This window comes from Sander lucioperca, chromosome 9, assembly GCF_008315115.2.
Source record: "Sander lucioperca isolate FBNREF2018 chromosome 9, SLUC_FBN_1.2, whole genome shotgun sequence".
Taxonomy (NCBI): domain Eukaryota; kingdom Metazoa; phylum Chordata; class Actinopteri; order Perciformes; family Percidae; genus Sander; species Sander lucioperca.
Window position 1 is genome coordinate 2648951 of NC_050181.1, and position 22974 is coordinate 2671924.

At 39.4% G+C, this 22974-nt stretch overlaps 3 protein-coding genes across 9 annotated transcripts; all 3 read right to left on the reverse strand.

Annotated features, from left to right (window-relative positions):
• Positions 1–1102: 1102 nt before the first annotated feature.
• On the reverse strand, positions 1103–11549 carry LOC116045780 (leptin receptor gene-related protein). Of its 3 annotated transcripts, XM_036005313.1 has the most exons (5): positions 11541–11549; positions 3977–4045; positions 3484–3559; positions 2891–3077; positions 1103–2659 (listed from the first exon to the last, which is right to left on the reverse strand). In XM_036005313.1, exons 2-5 carry the CDS (start codon positions 3990–3992, stop codon positions 2543–2545), a joined length of 396 nt encoding a protein of 131 aa, XP_035861206.1. In that variant the 5' UTR covers positions 3993–4045; positions 11541–11549; the 3' UTR covers positions 1103–2542. The 3 variants fall into 3 exon arrangements, with proteins under 3 accessions (XP_035861206.1, XP_031149493.2, XP_031149492.2); XM_031293633.2 differs by lacking the exon at positions 11541–11549 and having other exon boundaries at positions 3490–3559; positions 3977–4222; XM_031293632.2 differs by lacking the exon at positions 11541–11549 and having other exon boundaries at positions 3977–4219.
• Positions 7106–15354, reverse strand: LOC116045783 (phosphoglucomutase-1-like). 4 transcript variants are annotated; one of them, XM_031293637.2, is made up of 12 exons: positions 14928–15185; positions 13852–14014; positions 13440–13586; positions 13206–13331; positions 11174–11364; positions 10926–11080; positions 10600–10715; positions 10370–10505; positions 9572–9755; positions 9272–9400; positions 8425–8546; positions 7106–7638 (listed from the first exon to the last, which is right to left on the reverse strand). In XM_031293637.2, exons 1-11 carry the CDS (start codon positions 15183–15185, stop codon positions 8457–8459), a joined length of 1695 nt encoding a protein of 564 aa, XP_031149497.1. In that variant the 3' UTR covers positions 7106–7638; positions 8425–8456. The 4 variants fall into 4 exon arrangements, with proteins under 4 accessions (XP_031149497.1, XP_031149496.1, XP_035861203.1 ...); XM_031293636.2 differs by lacking the exon at positions 7106–7638 and having other exon boundaries at positions 7655–8546; positions 14928–15354; XM_036005310.1 differs by lacking the exon at positions 7106–7638 and having other exon boundaries at positions 7655–8546; positions 13852–14327; positions 14928–15027.
• Positions 15355–18596: 3242 nt separating this feature from the next.
• LOC116045784 (angiopoietin-related protein 3-like) lies at positions 18597–22401 on the reverse strand. 2 transcript variants are annotated; one of them, XM_031293642.1, is made up of 7 exons: positions 21745–22401; positions 21094–21204; positions 20510–20630; positions 20109–20222; positions 19656–19751; positions 19131–19403; positions 18597–19023 (listed from the first exon to the last, which is right to left on the reverse strand). In XM_031293642.1, exons 1-7 carry the CDS (start codon positions 22384–22386, stop codon positions 18779–18781), a joined length of 1602 nt encoding a protein of 533 aa, XP_031149502.1. In that variant the 5' UTR covers positions 22387–22401; the 3' UTR covers positions 18597–18778. The 2 variants fall into 2 exon arrangements, with proteins under 2 accessions (XP_031149502.1, XP_031149499.1); XM_031293639.1 differs by having other exon boundaries at positions 19122–19403.
• Between the last annotated feature and the right edge of the window lie 573 nt (positions 22402–22974).

Sequence of the window (22974 nt, forward strand, 5' to 3'; positions counted from 1 at the left end):
TATATATATATATATATATATATATATATATATATATATATATATATATTTATTATTAAAACTAAGATAGCAAAATAATCAGAAGTTTTAATTTAGTATTATTGTAAATTCCATAATGCTTCGGTGTTTTACATTCCCATAGCTGTACTGTGTTACTCTGTTATAGTGTTCAAGGCCATACTCAGTCTTTTAGAATGATCTTGATGCCTTTACTGTTGCCAGGCAACAGCTGTCCTGGAACAGAGATGAATGGGTGTCCCTAGGCTCTTTCTTCATCTCCATATCTTCGTCATTTTTCTTCTCAGTGTCTGTCACTTGCATAGAGTGTAAACGCGTTGTTCTGACGGACCTCAACTTATTGGCCGAGGAGTGTAACCTTGGCTTAGAAACCCTCTCTTTGACATGACAACTCATTTCTTAAACTTGAAACAACCAAGCATTTTCATGCAGTATATAATACATTATGTATTGTACATACGCACCTGTGTGGATCTTCTTCACAAGTGCTTCTCACACAGCAGCATTGATACAGCCGCTAACCTCTGGGATCCATGTTATTCCTGTTATATCCCGTTAGTCCATACATGCTGCGTCTTCCCCTTGTGAAAGGCAATCACTGGAGGCGGGAAGCACAGATGTTTTTCATAGAAATAATATATTAACTTGCAGAGTGGAGTGTTTTTGGAGAAAACGCACTCGGCTTAACACGCAAATTGTAGAGGCAGCTTCGGTGCATTCCTGATGTGAACAGAAAATAAAATGAAACCACTCAATGATTTTGATCACATCCTTTTTAACCCTGAATAGATAATGTTGGCTTTTTATCAGTCTTTCATTATGCAGCTTTCTCAGAACTGTCAGTGTCGTCATAATAATGTTTGTGTTTGGAAACAGCAAAACAGAAGACAGGGAGGCAGACAGATGTTTTTCAGTGAAAATTATAGGCTGTTAGGCAAAATACAGAGCTGTTTTTCACACTGCTTGTTGAGTATTGCAAAAATATCTAAATTATTTAGCCACACACACACACACACACACATACACACACACACGAGTCACTTCTGTCATCCCATTACCAGCAGTAAACAGCAAGACAAGTTTGTTTCACTATACAGAGAGTTTTAATCAATGTTAGAAAACAAAATGCAGTCAGGAGCTTATAAAATAACCTCTGAGCTTTTTAACACTCATTAGTGTGGGTATGGGAGTCACAATAGAAAGAACAAGCTTTCCTTTTTGAACATGTCAGTTGTGAGACATAAAGTACATTTCCCTTCAAAAGTAGTTAAGAAATTAGGGAATCAGAAATTATATAGGGCACTAACTAGAATTTTCTCTATGACGTAGGCTTATTATACAAACGTCAGATACTCATTCATAGTCGGTTACTGACAATGATTAAATATAGCATGATGTAATATTGATTTACAATTACAAATTCCAATGGCCCCTGATGATGAAACACAAAAACAGGACTCAAAAACCAAATCACAGTGATTGGATGACAGGCACTTATGAATGAGTTTGCCGGTTAAACCCTCTTTAAAGGACAAAAAACAACTTGGCCTAAAAACATTCTTCTCCCGCATTTGCCATTCAACATGGCAAAATAGCATACGTAAATTAATATCATGCTCTTGTCAGTAGTATGATTTTCTTTTTCGTCTGCAGGAACATAAAATGGATATGGGTGTTTTCTCTGGCCTGTTCACACAATAACTGAACATAGACACTTAGATGTATGATTTTCACTAAACCGCGCTTTCTTCTAATCATATTACTGCATAGCACAGATCAATACAGTTCAGCGGTGAAGAATATGCTTAAATTGTGCACTCTAAAATGATCTTTGGTGAGAATGTACTGTAAACAATTGCACCAGAACAAAAAAAGGTTTTAAAGTCTTGTAGCAAAATGAAAACAAAAAACACACCCACACACATATATATCATCTCCATACAAATATATCTTTACCTGATGAGGAATCCTTCAACTAGTTGTCAGATAGCATGGATTAAGACAAATTGCCCTGCCGTCACACTTTAAACAGCAAACAGTGCTCATAATAAGCAAGCCATAATTCAGTATAGCTACTTCCCCCTTGAACAATGAGGACAGATAATGCAGTGAGCATCGCAGTGTACATTACAATAGAGTTACTCTTCAGGATTCCTTTATATTGATTATATGAAGCCTAATGAAATTGCAGGCAGCAGCAATAAGCAGGGTGATTTGGGGGTTGAAATAAAAGCGAGACAAGCAAAAATACATGGGTTTAGCTGGATAGGCATCATTGTCTTTCTAGTCACAGACATAAGGCACATTAATAGGGCACATAGTGTTGTCTCCAACCCAGATACTCTTAAATATAAAAATCGACCTGAAAACCCAGTCATTTTGACATTTTGCAGCGTACACTGTACATGAGCATCACCCCTCAGTGCAGGACACATGTGTGCCTCAGTCTGCTGTCTATCCATTCAACTATCCACCTACCCACCCATCCATCTGTCCTTCTGTCTATCCACTGTCTGACGGCACTCTACCACTGCTCCCAGCTGAAGTCGTCCCCACCTCCAAACACGACAAAGAAGCCAAGGATAGTGAGAAAGATGACAGCGTTTCCTGTCATCACCAGACCGCAAGCACCCCACTGGATCTGTAGAAGAAAAATATTCATACTGAATCAGATTAAAGGAAATCCATAGTCTTCTATTGGTTTTCACAACGCTCGACAGTGGATATCTCTCAAGATACAGTGCAAGAGAAATATACTAACATTTGAAATGGTGCAGACAGAATATCTGCACAAACTAATAAAAGCCAACAATGGTGGCTGCGTTTGCCATTTGAAAATCAACTTGTGTTTCAAAATGGAGAGAGAACTCACTGTGCTAGTGCGGGCTAGCACAATGGGAAGCCCAAAAGATGATACCACAATGCCAGTTGTTAAGAAGTAAGCCAGCTCTCTGCATGCATTGCTGGAGGAGTCAGTGTCATCACTGAGGCGTCTGGATATGAAGGTTGGGATGGGGCTTAATATGTAGAAAATCAGGACAAACAGCGGCCAGTATACCCTACAGAAACAGACATGGAACAGTTAAAAAGAAGAACGATCCACGTTTTATGGCATACAATGGCATGAGTTTGCAGCTTGTCAGATAAAAATTAACAGGTGCAGATTCAACAATAACATAATATCCCAAAACAAACTACTCAAAAATATTTAACCACACACACACACACACAGAAGAATGACACATTTTTAAAGGGCATTCCACAGATTTAACAAATGAAGCTCAGTTCACCTGTTGTAAGAACTATTACTTTGCTTGTATAAAAACTTGTATAATGATATAAACTGCTTCTTCACTGCAAAAAAATGTCTAAACTATCCCTTTAAGCCTCAATATTGCACGTTAAGTCGAGTCTACGTCATGCAATAACATAAACTGGCTACTTATTAGTTAACAAAGAACCTACCCGTACTGTTCCAGTGCACAGCCCAGAAGAAGAAATGTTAGTCCAATGGCACCACTGAAGGACAACCCAACCAGTGCTGAAAGAAGAGAAACCGTACATTACATTAAATTACACTGACAGCGATAGCCTACTTGTGTCCGTCCGTAGACAATAACACACAAGAAACAGAAATAGGCTAATTTGTAACGTTAACATTTGCTGTGGAATTTGTTTGTATGCTAAGTCAACATTTAAGATACATTTATTGTGAAAAATAGCGATTACTTTGAACTTAAAACTGTTTGATAACTTCGGAACTAACGTTATAAAGCTTATAACAAATCGTAATGTCCTTAGCCAGTGTTGTGATGATAGCTTTCGAAATGATTCAGCATAGGTTTTCAAAAATGTTGAAAACTAGGCTAACAAAGTTTTTGAAGCATTAACGTCTGCGTAACTAAATGAACGTAACACTAAGCTGTCGAATGACTAATAAACGCATAAAATACAATACCTTTAATGCCAGCCATTGCGATGAAGGTGTGAAACTTTTGCTCTGTGCTTTGTGTATTGTTTATGTGCTCTCCTTCTTGGTAAACGAACTTCCTGCTTCCTCCATGGGGTTTTCCTTCTTTGTCATCAGGTGTCTTAAAGCGACAGTAGCTTAGCAGTCTGCCTGACATTTAAGCATCATTGCCAACCGTGTACTGAACGTGCAGCCACATCTGAACACAATCAGGTGCTCCCATCGTTAGCCGCTTGTGGGCACATCTTATAATACATCCTTGGGGCACATCAATCAAATGTGCTTGTTAATCAAGTTCGCTCTCATGGTTGTTGCAATCCCTCGTGAAGAGGAGCACACGCGTTGTTATTATTATGGGAGCACGAGACCATGCAGCGCTGTTTCTAGTGGCTTGATTAACACCCACATGATATCTGTGGTGTAATGTTGCCTGTTACTAATAGGTACATCTGTGAGGTAAGCTGTACTTCAGTACTTTAGTATTTCCATTGTGTGCCTAGGAATGTAGCCTACTTTTTACTCCACTACTGTGTAGTTACTAGTTACTTTGTTGATTAACGTTTTAAAATAAATAATAAAAATAAATATGTTACAAATTAAACTATTCAACAGTGTGTTAAGTAATGCTAAGTAATTCTCCTGCTCGACCAGCAACATGTACATGTTGTTTAGTGCTTACACATATGCATCAGTTATAATCATCTAATAATATAATCTAATACATTATAATCATAAAATATATATCAACACTCACAGGAGTTACTTCATAAAGAATACTTTTACTTTTGACACTCTTAAGTGCATTTTGCTGATAATACTTTTGCTGTGTACTTTACAGAATTTTCGACATAGGACCTTATTTCCAAGTTAGCCAGTATGTTATTTATCAGTGGAGACCATTTTCAACACTTTTCATTCAGTCCTTCCAGTTGCAGAGTTCGCTGGTGCTAGGTTAGCGCAAGTCAACAGTATCTGCTAGCCTGCCATCAAAAACAGTCTTACCCACTCCACAGTACACCCGAGGGAAATAAATTATAACGCCAGACTATCGATGTAAATGTCTGTTGATAGAATAATGTTAGAAATAAAACTCAATGATCACATTACATTTTGAGAGACTAGTTTCTCAGCAGCAGCGGAATTTTACTTTGCTCTGGTTAGTAGTACTGCGCCGAAAAGTAAACAGAGAAGCGCACTACAGTCAGGACACCTAGTAGTAGCCTAGTACAGTGGTATTGAAGCATTGGATTGGAAACTAAGGACTAGGCAACATGGTGATTCAATGTGCATTTACAAATTGTAAAAATAAATCAAACAGCTGGGCACCACAAAGTTTCCACAAATTTCCATTGCGAGATCCAGAAAGGAACCAACTGTGGCTTCTTGCTGCTGGCTTGGACATCAAGACACCGGCGGAGACTCTACTCAAGTTGTGAATTTGTAGTGATCATTTTAGACCAGACAACTTTAAAAAACCCTGCAATCTAAAGGACCACAAGTCACTGACAACGAATGCAGTTCCATCTGTCTTTCCAGATGCACCAACAGCTACTGATGAAGGTAATAACTTTTGGTAGGCTACTCTACGTAGCTATTAAAGCTAGCCCCTGCTAGCTGCTACTGATAGATTGAGACTGACAACGTTAGTGGAGATAACGTTACAGTTCAATGCATTGTGGAGAGTGACAATGGTGTAGCTAACGGTATAACTACACCCTTGGTAGATACCTGGCTGGGCTAACCGCTAACTTTAGGTAATTGCTGACAGAAAAGTAATGTAAACTCGGACATTTTACATGTTATAGCCTGGCAGGAGTTAAATAAACTTGCGTGATTGTCATGTGAACTGGCTTTCTCGGTTGCCTAGGTAATATCACTCCGCCGCTGCTGTAGCCTATGCTACCAACTACAGGGAACAAAGTATAACTATTGCAATGCGATGCAAGAGTAGTTTTATTTCTAACATTATTCTATCAACAGACATTTACATCGATAGTCTGGCGTTATAATTTATTTGCCTTTGGTGTACTGTGGCGTGGGTAAGCAATGGCAAATAAGCAGATACAGGCTAGCAGATACTGTTGACTTGCCTAGCACCAGCATACTCTGCAACTGGAAGGACTGGATGAAAAGTGTTGAAAACGGTCTCCACTGATAAATAACATACTGGCTAACTTGGAAATAAGGTCTTATGTTCAAAATTCTGAACCACCCCTTTAACTAACACTTTGAAAGAAGGACTTTTACTTGTAATGGAGTGTTTTCACACTGTTGTATTCCTATTTTTACTTAACCCTCCTGTTGTCCTCGGGTCAAATTTGACCCGTTAACAAAAACGTTCATATACGTTCAATATCAGAACTATGATAAAAGAACATTGAGAAAAGTCACAAATGTTGGAAAAAGCTACAAAAATGCAATGAAAAAAAAATAACAATAACATAATTTTAAAAAAAAATGTGACAAAAAAACATCTAAGACATCGCCAAAGGTGACAAACACTTGTTCAAAAAAAGTGACAGAACAACTGGAAAAAAGTAAGAAAAAAAAACATTTGCATTGTTCTTACATAATTGCAAAAAGGTTATCCAATTTGTCGCACAAAAAAAACTGACAAACATAATTAAAAAAAACGCCAAAAAAATGGAATAAAATCGACTAAAACCTTGAGAAAAGTGTAGAAAAAGAACAACAAAATGTTGGTATTTCGACCCAGAAAAACTCAAAGTTGCACAGTCAACTGGAAGACAACACAAGGGTTAAAGATATAATATGTAATATTTCTGCATTAAAATGTCTAAAAACGACTATACCTATGGTATGTATTATATTTTTCTGTTGTGTACTTACATTATCCCAATATTTTTCCAACAATGTTCAGACCCAGAGAAATCTGTCATTTTAATCAATGACATGGAGCGTGTCATTTGCTTGCCTATCAATGACGTCATATAACCTTTGACCCCTCTAGTTGCTCTAGCTTCCGGCAATACACGGGAAACACCCCGAAACACTACATGTTATGTTAGAGAGTAATTGCAAATCATACAATGTCATAGAATTATACTCAGTAACAGCAATATATCATTTTTTTCTGCCATACAGCATCATTTTTTAATTACATGTCACATTGCAACACAGTACAATGAGACCTAATGTATTGATGTGATATTTCAATATAGATCCACTACAATGAAATGATATGATATGAATGATATGAATAGATTACTACAATGTGCTACATTGCTTATGCTAATGCTTGGTTGCTAAACCGCACGGTAACGTTATAAGGTTTATTTTTAGTAAAATAGTTTTGACCACGTCAACAGCGCTGGGCTAACCCACAACCCCGGTCCGTCTGCCTCACACCCCTGCTGCTAAAAGACTTCATTGGGATAAGAGTGGACATTATTTAGTGCAACTAGAACCCACAATAAGAACAAAGGAACCAGAGCGAAACTCAGTGTGTCTCCCTCTTGTTGGGCTTCAGCGTCAGTGTAATATGCAGATGAAACCAGGAGAAAGGTACAGTACTTCAAAGGGCATGTGTGATTACAGAGCTGGACCAGATGTTAGCAGACTGATGTTGCTGCTGTCCAGATGGATGTCATGTAGCCGCCAGAGCTGGATAAGTCTCTTATACATGTTTCCTGCAGAAAAGAAGGTTTAGTAATGGTAAAAATATCTAACCAACTCCACATGGGGTTAAAGGGAATAATGTTTAATCTAAGATCACAATATTCTAATGTTGCTTTGTTGTAATTTCAGAATAGTTACTCCTGATATGGAAAGTTTGTGTCTACACTTGAGCGAGCAGGTATATTGTTGTTGCTCATCCTTCAGCACCAGGCACTCGACTGCAATTTCAGATTTTTATTCGCTGATGAGTTTTAATTTTCCTGAATGAAGGAGTACAGATGATCCAAATAAACACACAGTTTTTTACTTTAGGAATGAGCACTGGATGCATGAGGAAATGTTATTCATGTGAGAAACGATTACTTTCTTATTATTTTCCTAATAAACCTGAAGCTAACTTCAACCATGAAGCAGACATCCCGAGTGTGCACAGTCAGAACAATGTGACAATACGCAGTGTTATGACAGAATTTCAGAGCTTTGATCACTAGGACTGCTGAACCCTGCTGCTTTTTGCCAGTGACTAAATGATTTAAATTACATTTGGAACAATTACAGATAACAAAAGTGAAATTGACAGTTTAAAAACATTGACAAGACCAGAACACATAGTCTGTTTGCTGCTATGCAAAAGACACACATGCCACACATGACCCAAAAAATTAAAAGCAGATAAAAATCACTGAATATATTTTAGTCTAAAATGCAAACTAGGCTACTGCATGTTGTGCAGCTACAATTGGAATTGAAGCTCAGTTTGTACAAAAATCTGGAAAGAAAAACAAAAAGGAGATTACTTAAGCAATGATGGAGCAACACATGGGAGGAATCATGTGATGACTGATGGGCCACTTCGACCTGTCCTGTGATGGAGCTGGGAAATCTTCAGAGCGATGGTTGCCAGGGGTGCCAGCATCACCTGTTCCAGACAAGGATGATATGGTCAGAGACTGAAGCATCTGGCTGCCAGATGCCACTGGTGCATTTCCTTATTAATATTTAACTATAAGCAGGCATACTATTTAAAATTGTTGCAACTTAGATATATTTTATTCATGTTTTGATGTTCAAATTCAGATATTTTTCCTTAATATTTATGGTTGATACATTAAAGGAGACATACCATGCTCATTTTCAGGTTCATACTTGTATTTTTAGTTTGTACTAGAACATATTTTCATGATTTAGTGTTCAAAAAACACATTCTTTTTCTCATACTGTCTATCTGAATATACCTGTACCCTGGAGATACTAGCAGGTGGTATATTCTAATGAGCCTGCATGTGACATGGGAAGGGGAGCCAAATCTGACTGGTTTTCTGATCTAGGCAGCCCACAAAAAATGACTGCTTGTCTTATTTCACAGTTTGTGGGTTGGTAGGCACTCCTGATACTTAAATGTATGTGCACAAGCACTTGAAAAGTGAGTTTTTCATGATATGTCCTGATCAAGTATTTTAATGAAAACATTAGGGCCTGATATGTGAGGTTATGCCTGTCCTGTTCCTCTCAACCACACAGCACTAGCAACACTTCATATAGTGCAAAAATATATTTTCATGCAAATTACAAGACTTTCTGTTTTTCAGTATTGTGGACTATTTGGCAAAATTAGTCCTGAAATCTTCGGAATATATATTTTACCTGCGTGTCTTCAAAGATTTGCTCCTTCTCATAGCTGTCTATGTAGATCCGAACTGTCGCCCCATCACTACCTGTCCCACTGAGTCTGTAGATGATTCGAGAACCATCAGAAAAGATTATCCGCAGACCCTGCAGTGAAAACAGCCCAGTACAGACTTTGTGAAGCTTTTAGAATTAGCAAGCACAACTGAGTAGCTCCAATGCAAGAAGAGTCTGGATACTGATTGTGACCACTGGCTACATCCAGTATCTGTACACATGAAAACATCAGCATTATAGGAATACAAGTACAGTGTGTACCTGGTTCCTGGAGATGGTGCTGTCTACCGGGTCTGTGTACTCAAAGTTGTCTGCTTTTTCCACTTGGTAGATCTTGTCCTCCACAGCAAATCTCTGCTTCACGAAGGACTTTCCGGCGATCAGAATCTCCAAATCCTCCATCATCTCACAGGCTACATCTATGTCTATGTTCTCATAGTCATATCTGGACAAAAAAGCAGCTATTAATAACATAAGTGCTTTATTGTTGTACATTTTATGTAAGTATATTATTTTATGATTTAGGTGTAAACAGTCCAAAATTTGCTAATGAAGGGTTTTTACGATTATTTGTAACCACTGTAAGTCAGCAATTACAGTGGACAACTAAATGGTTGTGTATTTTTTCTTTTCTTTTATTCAATAGACAGATATGAGCCTGAAGCTGATGTGGTTACAGTGAGTACTGATGTCAACATAGGTAGATTAAGCATTTAGGGAAACAATGGATGGTAATTCCTTGGCATTATCATTTTACATTTTACTGTAATTTACTTGTCAGTGCATGGCTAGAAAGAATACGTAATGGGATATATGTACCACTAGATGTCAGTCATGTCCTGTATGTATCTTCCTAACATGTATCTTAATAATCAGCTCAACTTGTATCTATTTCAGATAAATAATGTACCTCATTCCTACTTAGAAATAATTCAAGCACTGATTCTTACTTGTTCTTTTTTAACTTTTGCTGTTGCTTTTAGTAGCTTTTGATGGATGGTGGAGTACACCTCTGAATACAGACAGACAAACAAACAACAGAGGTGGGTTACATCTCACCTGGTGAAGTAGTTTCTTCCATATTTTAGCCAGTGGTCCTTTAGAATATCCTCCACACTCTGCCTTCTAGTGGCCAGGATGGACAGCCATGCCAGCACGGCCCAAAGCCCATCCTTTTCACGAATATGGTCTCCACCTGAAAGAGGAAATGAAATTACGAGAATTCACACATTATTTCAATTGAAATGGAGCATCTATGGATCTAATAACATGCTGGAAAGATTAAGTACCTGTACCAAAGCTTTCCTCTCCACACAAAGACAGTCTGCCTGCATCCATCAAGTTCCCAAAGAACTTCCACCCAGTGGGAGTTTCATATAATTCTATTTTTGTTGCCTTGGCTACTCTGCAGGAAATACAAGAGAATGAAAGAGTATTCTCAGAAAGCACAGTTAACCATTGACACAACAAAATGTGACTGTTAAATGCAATGATTTTATGACTTATTCAAATCTATCTGCACTAAAAGTACTATACATTTGACACGGCTGCAAACTAGGGAAATCACTGTCTCACTGGTTTTGGCAGTGATGTGAAAGCCAGGCTATATTTTTACCTGTCTAAGGCTGCGCTTGTGGGCATGCTGCGGGCGAAGCCTCTCACCCCTGTATGCTGGAAGTATGGGATGCAGAAGATGTTGTCAGCAATCACAGCCACAGAGTCAGGTGGGGCAACGAAGAAGCCGTGTTTACCAAGGATCATGTTACGGTCCTAGAAAGCCGACAGACAGACAGAGGTTAGAAGTTAGAAGTTTTATTTTATTTTAGAAGATCTAAAGAAATAGATAAGCAATAGGACACGTACCCCATCACCATCGAATGCTGCACCAAAATCATACTGTCCTTCTTTCATGCTGTCAACCAGATCTGCAGCATAGGTGAGGTTAGGATCTGGGTGTTGACCCCCAAAGTCCTCCAATGGGACACAGTTGACGGCAGAATTGGTAGGGCAGCCCAGCTCCTCACAGAGGATTCTCCTCACATATGGTCCTACCACTGGGGAGCACACAGAGGTGACAGAGACAGTGATGAGGGAAGACTGGTATAAAGACAATGATGAACTACTGAAGTCAAATATGGTGTCGTATTAAGTAGAAAGAGACCTACTAAAAAAGCAACAACAAAAAAACCTCAGCTTGTGTTGCAACAATTCAACATATCAGGAAATACACTTATTTGCTCTCTTGCCAAGAGTTATATAAAAAGATCGATACCACTCTCATATTTGAACGGTATATATGAAGCTACTACTAGCAGTCGGTTAGTTTAGCTTAGCATAAAGATAGAAAATTAGGTATAACGTGCTAATTAGTAATGCATTTATGTTTTGAAAGTGATTGAAATTAAAAAAGCCGGGGCTATAGTGATAGGGGTGTGGTATCTTGTCAAAATGTACACCCTATAAATAACAATAGGTGACTCATGTCTTTCTGTTAAAGTGTGGGGAGAGGGATGTGGGCACCAATTAGTTTCAGTTTCAGTGTTTAGGGACGCTTTAAAGGACAATTCCGGCGCAAAACAAACCTAAGGGTTATTAACTGATGTGTACCCACTCTGTGCTCTCTGGGACATGTTTTCATGCTAATCGAATGAGTTTGGAGCTTTAACGGGGCTACCGTGGACCGCTGGTTAGCTTGAAATGCTAGTATTCGGGGCATGGGGACACTCAAATTAAATCGCTATTTAATACCACTAAGAAGGCTCGAAATATCACCACACTTTAACGTTAGCATAATTAGGGTCCCTAAATGTGAATCGACGCATTGACAACGTTGTAAGTGTACAGATAGTTTATTAAAAAGATAGATTATAAAGGCAGTCGCGTTCATGTTTACTTGCGGGGAGCCATCTTGGAAACCAGTCATGACTAGTCGAACTCCGTGCAACGTGGAATTCCCATACTGTCTATGGAGATTCCACGTTGCACGGTTCGATTAGCATGAAAACATGTCCCAGAGAGCGACAGAGTGGGTACACATCAGTTAATAACCCCTAGGTTTGTTTTGCGCTGGAATTGTCCTTTAAATAGCTTTAGTAACCTGATCATTATGAATCAATCTAAAGTCAACAGTTCCTATAACCCCATGCCACCTCTCTAAAGCTATATCGAAGCCTAGAAAAACACTTTCTTAATTTTTATATACAAATCATTAAAACATTATACAAATGTATTTATATATTAAAAATATATACATTAAAACATTATGCAATTGTTGTGTATATGTTGTAGTGACTGAGAGGACAAACTGTACTGTACTGTACTGATTGACGGCTGGTGTACTCGACATGTGAGAATATTTGACCTTAAGCAAACATTTAGGGAACATGAGCATTATGTTGTTTTTCCTGAGAACCCATGACTCAGTGGTGAGTCGCTGGACTCCATGAATCTAAATACTCTGCCCTGTGGTCAGTGCTGTAAAGAAACTAAATACATTAACTCAAGTATTGCAATTTAAGTACACTTTTGAGGTACTTGTACTTTACTTGAGTATTCCCATTTTATGCTACTTTACACTTTTACCACACTACATTTCAGAGGGAAATATTACACTTTATACCCCACTACATTTATATCTATAAAATAGTAAAATGATTCTTATAATAACATTAGTAATAACAATCCAATAATATAATAACACTTAGTGTTTTTTTTTTCTGCATAATGAGTACTTTTACTTTACTTGTACTTTTGTACTGTATTCAAACCAATATAGTTAAATATATTTTAGAACTAAATGTGTATGTTTTGACATGATAATCTTTCTGTCATTTGCTTTCAGAGTAACAGAAAATCTATTGATGAGATGACATGCTCTTGGTAAATATCCTCTCACCTCCATGCATGGCATCTAGTCTTATCTTGATGTGGTTTTCACCAGATAGAATCTCCTTCAGAGCAGCAAAGTCAAAGATGTTCCTCAACAAGTTAGCATAGGATTCCACAGAGTCTACAATTTCCACTGGATACACCCACAAACAAGAAACAAACATGTATTTTTAAACTTTGAATTTATCAAAATCTTCTCTTAATTTGAGGTGATAGATGACAGACTAAAGCTGCACTTCACCTGTGAAGGGTTTGAACTTGTTCTCCAGGTCAAACATCTGTTTGCCCAGGGTTGTCAGATCCACTTGTATTCCAGGACAGATGGCAAACTCCTCAATGGTCCTGCTGATCTGAAAGATCTTATTTGTGACAGCCTCCTTGGCTGGGCCTGGATGTAGTAAAAAATCTCTAATATTACATTTGACATTTGGTGTATTATAGAACCACAGCTACCACCACTGATACTGGTTATAATATTGAGGGATGTTTAGAATATTTATTGGTATTTATTTTGTCCATGCAGACAAAGTCTCAAACTTTATCTCAGTACTGTCTGTGCCACATATCTGAATGAGGCCTCATACAGCCTCTCGTAACACTATTTTTCACTTGGCCGATGCCCCTGCATGCTTCCTCCTCTCAAGTTACCATACCTCCATTTGCAGTATTGAACTTAATGCCAAAGTCTCCATCAGGTCCACCAGGGTTGTGGCTGGCAGTGAGGATGATGCCACCGATGGCTTTGTATTTCCTGATTACACAGGAGATGGCTGGTGTGGACATTATCCCGTGGTGTCCAATGATCACACGACCCACCTGAGAAAATGTCACACAGGTGTGTGTGTGTGTGTGTGAGTTGGCTGGCATGAGTGTGTATCCTAATTTATCTGAGTGGGGGAAGGGAGGGATTAACACTGAATATCAGGTTTGGTGTGTGCATGCTTCCTTCTCAAAGTAATTGGGACTAGACTTTCAGTTAATGGATGACAGTTATTATGGCACATCAAGAGCAAGTTATATTATTTGCAAGTGTATTTTAAATCCCTCTAACCATCCTATGAAGAAAGCATCAGAATCTCAAAGGTTATGTAATTTAAACTCTGGGGCCATGGAGAGCTCATTACTAGTGCTGGCAAGAGAGTAGAAAACAAAACAGGTTCTTTTTAGGGACACCAGAGTAGCCACGAGCTGCAGAAGCTGCAGGAGCTCCAGTTACAGCAAGGATATCCTTTCATTTCTCAGAGTTGTACATTGTACTACTGTTGTACTGCATTATACTGTCTTCTCTCACTGTCTTGCATTGATTATGACTTACAAATACTGGTCATTTATATCATGTTTTAAATTGATAATAGCATCAAAAGTGGCTGCAAATTACAATTGTAACTAATCGCTATTATGAAAAATACATTACTGCAAGGTCAACATAGAACTTACTTTTTACAATATGGGAACTTTAAAACAATTCAATTAATTATTATTTTCCTCTAAATACCACCATGTGTCAAAGGCCAAAAATGGAATACTAATAAGACATAAGGCTGGTACATCTAAGGAACAATAACAGGTGACATATGTTCTCACACAAACACACACTTCCCAACATGCACAAAAACAAACCCACATAGTATGCAAGCACACACGCACACACACACACACACACACACACACACACACACACACACACACACACACACACACACACACACACACAAACGGTGACACTGACCCCGTTGGCAGCTGCCATCTGCACAATGACCTCAATAGCTGTTCGGTTGAAAAAGCGACCGTCTCCCCCCACCACCACTGTTGATCCCTGGCGGTCACGTAGGTCAATAGAGGAGAAGATACTCTGGATAAAGTTGTGCAGGTAGTTCCTCCTAGACTGGAATACATAGACCTTTTTCTTCAGGCCGCTGGTGCCGGGTCTTTGGTCAGGGTAGGGAGCTGTGGGGACAGTCAACACCTGCAGAGGACTGTTGTCCATTGTTACAAAATGAGAATCCAATCTAATGCAACAGCGTTGAGAGTCCAGTAGAGAACCTGTTGTATAGAGGGAAACCCCCTGTCAGTTGACATGGGGAACCGTACACAGGGGCAGAATGGAAGGGTATAATCTAGACTCCGCCTGTTATTTCACTGGAAGCACAGGGTTACAGTGGCTTCAGAAGCCCAAAATAACCTTTCAAACTAATGTGTGTGCAGAGGTAGGGGGAGTAACTAAAAACGCTGCTTCACACATGTGCAAGGAGATCACTGTCAAGGCTGCAGGCCCAGTCACAAAGAAGTATATGTGTTTGTGTTTTGTGTGTGTGTGTGTGTGTGTGTGTGTGTGTGTGTGTGTGTATTTGTTTGGGTGTGTCTGGGTGGAAGTACTGAGGTGATATGGGAGCTATTTGTCCATTAGTTAACGGCTGCAGCTTTGCTAGGAGTAAGGATGAAATCTCTTAGCAGAGAGGTACTAAGCACTCTTTTAGGAGGGGATATTTACCCTGGCTGAGTGTGTGAACAGAGAGTGAGAGGAGCAATCAGGTTATTAGATGCACAGAGTTTGTAGATGTGGTTTTAAGACAGTGTCTGTTTACAAAACAAATATAATTTGTCAAATCTAATTATACATGCAGTGCAATTAAATCAGAGTGGGAGATACATGCATGAGACAGACCAACACTGCCCTCTTAAGTTTATTTAGGGATTCAACAACACAGTACGAAAGAGTGTGGCATCACAACCTACCAGTGCAATAGTACATAGTAATAATATGAACATGCATTAGTCATTCATTTACTAGACTTGGGCATAAAAAGTTGGTGTGTTTAGTTCAAGGATTACGTTACTCTGGGCCAAATCTCTGTTGACATAGCAAGACCATGCTGTGGCTGACCAATGTCAGGACCGCAATCAATCTACAGTCTTTAATAACAAACAGGACATTATGAGTTCAGTTAGGTTTGATCAGGGTTTTCATTATGTTTTCAGGTACGGATATCTACACTTTTATTTATTTAAATTAATAAAACATAGCAAATATATCAAAAATAGAGTATGTAAGGTAAATATGAGTGTTATCTATAGCAGTGGTTTCCAACTGTTGTTGCCTTATAAAGATGAAGCAATATTTACTTAGGATGCCTTGTTACTCATTACAGATGTCAGTGAGTTGTAAGCTGCTCCATCAATGATTGAACGCGGCTCTCACAGACCGTTCCCAAACTTGTCGCTTTGCTTTGTCACTTCCCTCGGCGTCAGATACCGATGCACAAGGCACTCACATGCACTAACATGCATTCACAGATGGACCAGCTATCAAAACAAACAACAGAGAAGTTTAGATTACAACCATAGACTGTAAAAATTCACTTCATCGAAGTTAACAGGAACATTTTGGTCGCCTATATGTCTTGTTCAGCATTCAGTTGCACCTTGCAAACCAAGGCTAGCTAACTAGTAACTGGTAAATTTAGGGAAAGTCTGCCGATTTTCTGTACTGCCGTACATGCAGATAAATGGTGCCAGTACCCGAAGGTCCGTGTTTACCCAACGGGACAAGTCCACTGGATGACTCGCTTTGGCTGGTTGACTCGCTTTAGCTGGTTGAAAATTGACAACTTTCCCTCTTTAGCATCTGGCTTAGCACAGTGCCATTGTAACCATAAACAACACTGGCTTGGCTGCGTGTTTCATCCTCCCCAGCTCCACCCTCTCGTCCAAAAAATCGTCACCTCCGGTTTCAAAAAAACAAGATGGTGACGGCCAAACTGCCAAACTGGAGGCTCCAAAACAGTAGTCTACAATCCAATGGATGCCATCACTGATGCTACGTAATTATTATTACAGTCTATGATTACAACACACATAGAGGGAGTGTGACTTCATTCTCTGCTCAGGACACCATTTCCCCACCATATCTCTCTACATAGCAAATAGTTGTTTACTGCTACATTTATAAGAATATCGAGTACAGCCCCTTTAAGTGAATTGAAACCATTTGTTGACAAATCAGCAACTATTGTTGTGAGCTCTTAGCAATTATAATGGATTAATTATTTAAGTGCATTTCTTTAACCTAAAATGCAAAAAAATCCAAAATCCAGCCTGTCAAGTCAGAAAGGTCCATTGTGTAGAAGAACTCTTTAGTATGCTGTTAATTCTCTCCCGAGTCCTTAGATGTATCTTGTGACTCCTTCAAGGGGTCACAAGGTGGTTCCCACCCCATGTTGGGAACCACTGCTGTATACTGACAGTCACTGTGACCCAATACAAAAACTGCTCACATATGGCTGTATGTTTTAATTTCTTCTCCATAACCTTTGACCTCTGAGATACAGTGAGTGATATAGTAAGATATATTGCATGCTAACTGCATTTCAGTGTATTTCAGATTTCACAATACAATTGTTCTATTAAATTAGAGATTATCCTGGTTTTAGGCAGTAATACATTCTTTTGGCTTTCTCAATTTAGCACACAACAACACTCAGATTTTTAAAGCTTATTTAGTGTCCTCTGTGACTTCATGTACTGGAATGAATCTTCCTCTGTTTCTAAGGCCAGCTACACACTGGATGCGTGGCGTGAGCGTGTCAGCTGCGTGGCGTCTCCTTTTTTATTTCGGCTCCGATGTTAACAGATTAGAGCTTGCACACTGCCTGCGTGACACACATGTCTCAAGCGCAGCTCGAGTATGGTGGCCCAATGGTTAGCACTGTGGCCTCACAGCAAGAAGGTTCTGGGGTTTCGTTCCAGGTCGTTCTGGGCCTTTCTGTGTGGAGTTTGTATGTTCTCCCCATGTTTGCGTGGGTTTCAAAAAACATGTAGGCTACTAGGTTCTCCAGTCAGTGCCCTTGATCAAGGCACTGGCTCAGATCTGGAGTTGGTCCCCGGGCGCTGTAAATGGCTGCCCACTGTTCCCTTGAGGGATGGGTTAAATGCAGAGAATGAATTTCGCTACATGTATGTGTATGTGACAATAAAGTACCTTTACCTTTAAATAGGACCGACGTCTATTTTTCACGCGACACGCAAGTGTGTTGGAAACGTTTCCAGGCAAAATAGAATAGGAAAAGATGTTTATATGTAATTTTGACGCAAATACATTTCATAAATGACATTTTGATGTTTGAAAGTCTTTTGGTTTTGACATAAATGCAGATATAAATGTAATTTAAAAAAATAATAATAAATAATTATTGATTTTCAAATATTGCACCTGTCAATACAGAACGAAATATTCTGTAGCCTATTTTGCCGTCAATACTGCCGATGTTGTCTTTGCTGTAATCAAATCAGTATATATTTATGTTTAACATGAAGTATACTACTGCTTGAGTGCAGCTCATCAATGCGAAACATACATGTGTACAGACAAGGCTAGAAGCAGCAGCGCCGTGTCAGACACGTTTCTGGTGTGCAAAGACATAGAAAACGCCACGCAGTCGCCACACAACTGACACGCAACAGAAACGCCACGCTCACGCCACGCATCCAGTGTGTAGCCGGCGTAAGCCTTCTTAAACTATGGCTGGCCCAAAGGAAACATTTCCAAGTCTCTCCTGAAGAGGCCACTGTTAAATGCAAATTTCACTGGAGAATTCTGGTGCTGGATCTCAGAAAGACATCTGTCTCAGATGAGGCTGAAGTGGAGGAGGTGGTGCTGGGGGAAGCCATAGGGTGTACAGAGATCTGAGTGAGCTTGAGGGAGTAAGAAGCCTTTTGACCCGGCCTCCATTGAATCCCTCTCCTTCTCTCTGAGCGCCCCTTAGGTCTCATGTGGAAATATCTCCCATTCAGATTGGTCTCTCCGCAGGCATTGAACCACCATCCACCTAGAAGAAATTACATGTTGTGCAAATGATATTGGATGACAAGTATTCATTAATCCCCATCTTTGCATCACATGAGGACATGTCTACTACATGTGCACCTGCTGTACCTGTGTAGTTGTGAGCACAGTTGGAGTCCTGGTGGTTGTCATTGTCCCTGTCCTTGGTGGAGAACATCATGCCTGTGTGGTTGCTCATGGGGTCTGCCAAATCTCCTGACAGATGCGTGAGATGAATGGTGTAGTTGCTGTCAAGACCACTAAGGTAAAATCTGTATTCGATGAAGTGCCTGCCCTGTTTCCAGTCTTCCAGCTGGATGTGAAGGACAGAGTTTCCCTGAGCGGCTAGAGCGTGGATCTTTCTGAGACCCAGCCAAAACTCCCCTGTTAGACAGACATCATTAAGTGGTCAGAGCTGACATGATTTAATAAGCATCTTTGATAAATAAGTGATGCACAACAACTTACATACAGAGGTGCAGGCATACTTTTGCTTACAGAGGTTATACAATTGCAAATGTTATAATCGTAATATATACGCCAAGTAATTTAAAATTTGGCAGTTGAGAATGAATTTTCCAATGTTAAATGGGTAATTGCGCTTAAGAGTCTCGAGAAGGGAATAGCATCTCTCACCTTGAAAATCTCCAAACCCATTTTCATACTTGTCCCAGATTTGATCAAAATTCACTGAACCATCCCTCCTTCGCTGAATGACTGTTGCTCCATGATCTAAAACGGATTAAATAGAAAAAAACTGATGACTTAATTTAAAGTTATAATCCTTCAAACTGAATCCCTTAGTTTAATACTGATACGGTCAACATTTTTTTCAGCATTTGCTATTTAATGTATTTAAATACTGTAATTACTTCTATTTGTATACGTTTTAATTGTTAGTGGCGGAGTCCTGCACTGGATTCAAACTGCCTTTAAACGTTTTAGAAATTCTTAGGAAAAGATTACACCTTTAAGTAAGATAAAAGATAGACTCAACAAAGACTAAACAACAATTAAAATGTCATCTTTAATAAATAAATAAAAACTAGTGCTGTGGTAAAGTTAAATGTTTGTGGGACAGTACAGTACTTTTGCTCATGTCACAAAAGGCCATGAAGGGCTCTGTTCCGGTGGGTCTGATGGCATAGATGCCGCTGACTCCTTCCCCTCTGTTGAACAGGTCACTGCAGTCTGATGGCAGATCTATTTAAAAAAAAGGTCACATAATGTCAAACTTTAAAAATCCCTGCATAAAGATTAGCTGTAAAGTAGTAATCTGGAGCAGAGAAGTGGAAGTGCATTTTAGACCAGACAGTCAACAGTCCATATCAGCTGCATTAGCAGAAATAATGTGTGCAAGATCTGAAACTGTGAATGTATCAGGCAGGTAAGAGTTAATATATAACCTTTGGGCTTGCTGATATAGTGTATGACAAATTAAAGATACCTAATCTGAATATCAGTCTCAACATTTTTATTATATATCTTACTCATCATGTCGGTGGTGCTGGTAGAGCTTGAGGTCAGATAAGGGGTGAGTGTTGGTGCTTCGCTGTTCAGGATTTCAGGCATCCTCTCAATGGTCTCCTGGGTCAATGTATTGACTGCAAGCTGGGGAAAGTAGTTATGGTAAAACTTTGGTTTACAGACATAATCCTCAGACTGACCATGCAGAAATACCGAGGATGAAATAGCAATCCACACATTAAACATCTTTAGGTTGTTATTCTGCAAAAGTAGAAATGTGTGTGAGATATTTTATAGCAACAAATATACATTTTGAATTTTAAAATGCTAAATGCTAATGTATTATAGCACTGAGGCCCTGGCTGAGATTATTAAAACATGGACAGCTCCTTCTTATGCAACAGTTATATTGTATGTATATATTTGTTTTCTGTATTTATTGTTTATTTCATATTAATGTTTAATATTTTTGTTTGTTTATGTTTGCACCATTCACCAAGGCAAATTCCACATAAGTGTACTTATTGTGGCAATAAACCCTTTTCTGATTTTAATTCTAATGCGATAGAGTGATATGGATGACATCACGTGTCTCTCCGTCCATTACCTTTTCCTCCAGAGTCTTGATCATAATCCTTTGGTGGTTGAGCTGGTCACTCTGTTCCCTCATAGCCTTCAGCAGCTCCGTAATGCTCCGCTCCTGGCCGTGGATCAACTCCTGATAAGGGAAGAAAGTTGAAATCATGGGAACTGTTAAAGAATGGCGTTATTTAATTGTTAATATCATGCATAATACTCAGCGTCTGTATTATAGCAGTCATACATTGGGTGAACAAATGCAAAACAAAGCATAGTTTTCTTAAATATTGTTTTTTGGGCATTTTTAGGCCTTTATTCGACAGGACAGCTGAAGACATGAATGGGGAGAGAGAGGGGGAATGAAATACAGCAAAGGGCCGCAGATCGGACTCGAACCCCGGCCCTCTGCGTCGAGTAGTAAACCTCTATATATGGGCGCCCGCTCTACCAGGTGAGTTGTCCGGGTGCCCAAAACAAAGCATAGTTAAGGATGGAAATACATGCTACTTCTTAATAATAGTGTCATTCAAAAAAAAAATAGGCTGCACAAAGAAAAGTTGCCATCCCACCCAGAAGGGGTTCATGGGTCAAGGTTTTAGTGTTGTATCTAAATGATCTTTCAAAGGGTGTTTTCACCTCAGCAACAAGACACCATGCTTAATAAAAACAAGTGACTCACCTTGAGACTATTGATCTCTCCCACTTGTTTGCTCGTCACCAGGCCATGTGTCAGGCTGCGCAGCTTCTCCTCCATCCCATCCACCTTGTTCTGTAACCGATTCTTCTCCTGCAGGATGCCGTCCACTTTGGAGCTAATCTCAACAGACAGGCCCTTGATCTCTTCACTGTTAGCCTTCAGTACCACGGTGGTCTTCTTCAGCTCCTCTTCTTCCTCTTTAATTTTACTAGCGAGCACTGATAGCTGGTAAAACGAATGGTCAAAGATGTTAAGCTTCTGGACGATGTCATTTATCTGTCCCTTTGTCTTGTGCACAAACTCCCGAAGGCTCTGACCCAGCTGAAGGAGGCCGTTCGCCAGAAGGCGCACATCGTCCAGAGCAGCAAAGCTGGAGCGGGTTCCAACCGGGGCCTCGGGCTTGGGGACAGGCTGCTCCTCGTTGCCACAGAGGGCAGGCACACAGGCAGCAGTCAGGGCCAACAAAAAGGGAATTAGTGTAATTCTCATTTTGTTGTCGAGCTGCTTCTCCAGCTGTGTGTTGGTGATGTTAGGTGAACAACTGACAGCCCTCTCCCTCAAACAGTGAGGATCCTGGGCTTTATACACACTGTCTGGAATCAGGTCAATGATTAACCTGTTCATCTGAACAATATCTGTATGGATGATGTAGTTTCCTCTTGCTGAGTGGATTATCGAAGGTTTCTTAAATTCAGCTCAATTCAAATTTCAGTAATTCAAGTCAAGTCAAGTCAACTTTATTGTTCTGCAATATGTGCCAGACATACAAAGCAACTGAAAATATATTTCTTTCCGACCTAATACTTTGTTTTGATATCATCAGTTTAATATTTAGTTATCATTCATCAAAAAGGAAATTTAATGATTTGACAACATACTTGAATGTTATTAAATGTATCATGCATTACACTGGAGTTGTTTTGTCATACATCAACCCATTTCTAAATGTTGCTCCATTTAAACTGAATGTTAGGCTACTTGCACACAACGGTTTGACTTCACTTCATTTTTCTGCTTGCCACTGCAGCAATGATACGCCACAGTTATATAATAATAATAATGTTTGTTATTTATAATAAATTACTCTAAACTCAAGAGATTTTCCTCTCAGCCAGACAGTGTGATTACGGTAGTGTTTTCAACTGACCTTTAGTAACCTGTGATGCAGGCCAGGGCTGGTCCCTGTTATTGTTGTGTGGCTGGTTTATTTTT

What these genes read in the sequence shown, in the direction of transcription:
- LOC116045784 (XM_031293639.1), bottom strand. Translation starts at nt 22,386, where the DNA reads ATGAACAGGTTAATCATTGACCTGATTCCAGACAGTGTGTATAAAGCC. An exon ending in TCAAGACTCTGGAGGAAAAG is followed by an intron (nt 20,631 to 21,093) that starts GTAATGGACGGA and finishes TACTTTCCCCAG; the next exon opens with CTTGCAGTCAATACATTGAC. An exon ending in CAGCACCACCGACATGATGA is followed by an intron (nt 20,223 to 20,509) that starts GTAAGATATATA and finishes TTTTTTAAATAG; the next exon opens with ATCTGCCATCAGACTGCAGT.
- LOC116045783 (XM_031293637.2), bottom strand. Translation starts at nt 15,185, where the DNA reads ATGGACAACAGTCCTCTGCAGGTGTTGACTGTCCCCACAGCTCCCTAC. An exon ending in ACAAGCGCAGCCTTAGACAG is followed by an intron (nt 10,716 to 10,925) that starts GTAAAAATATAG and finishes TATTTCCTGCAG; the next exon opens with AGTAGCCAAGGCAACAAAAA. An exon ending in GGAAGAAACTACTTCACCAG is followed by an intron (nt 9,756 to 10,369) that starts GTGAGATGTAAC and finishes TTTTTTGTCCAG; the next exon opens with ATATGACTATGAGAACATAG.
- LOC116045780 (XM_031293632.2), bottom strand. Translation starts at nt 4,145, where the DNA reads ATGTCAGGCAGACTGCTAAGCTACTGTCGCTTTAAGACACCTGATGAC. An exon ending in TGTGCACTGGAACAGTACGG is followed by an intron (nt 3,078 to 3,483) that starts GTAGGTTCTTTG and finishes CTGTTTCTGTAG; the next exon opens with GGTATACTGGCCGCTGTTTG. An exon ending in TGCTAGCCCGCACTAGCACA is followed by an intron (nt 2,660 to 2,890) that starts GTGAGTTCTCTC and finishes TTTCTTCTACAG; the next exon opens with ATCCAGTGGGGTGCTTGCGG.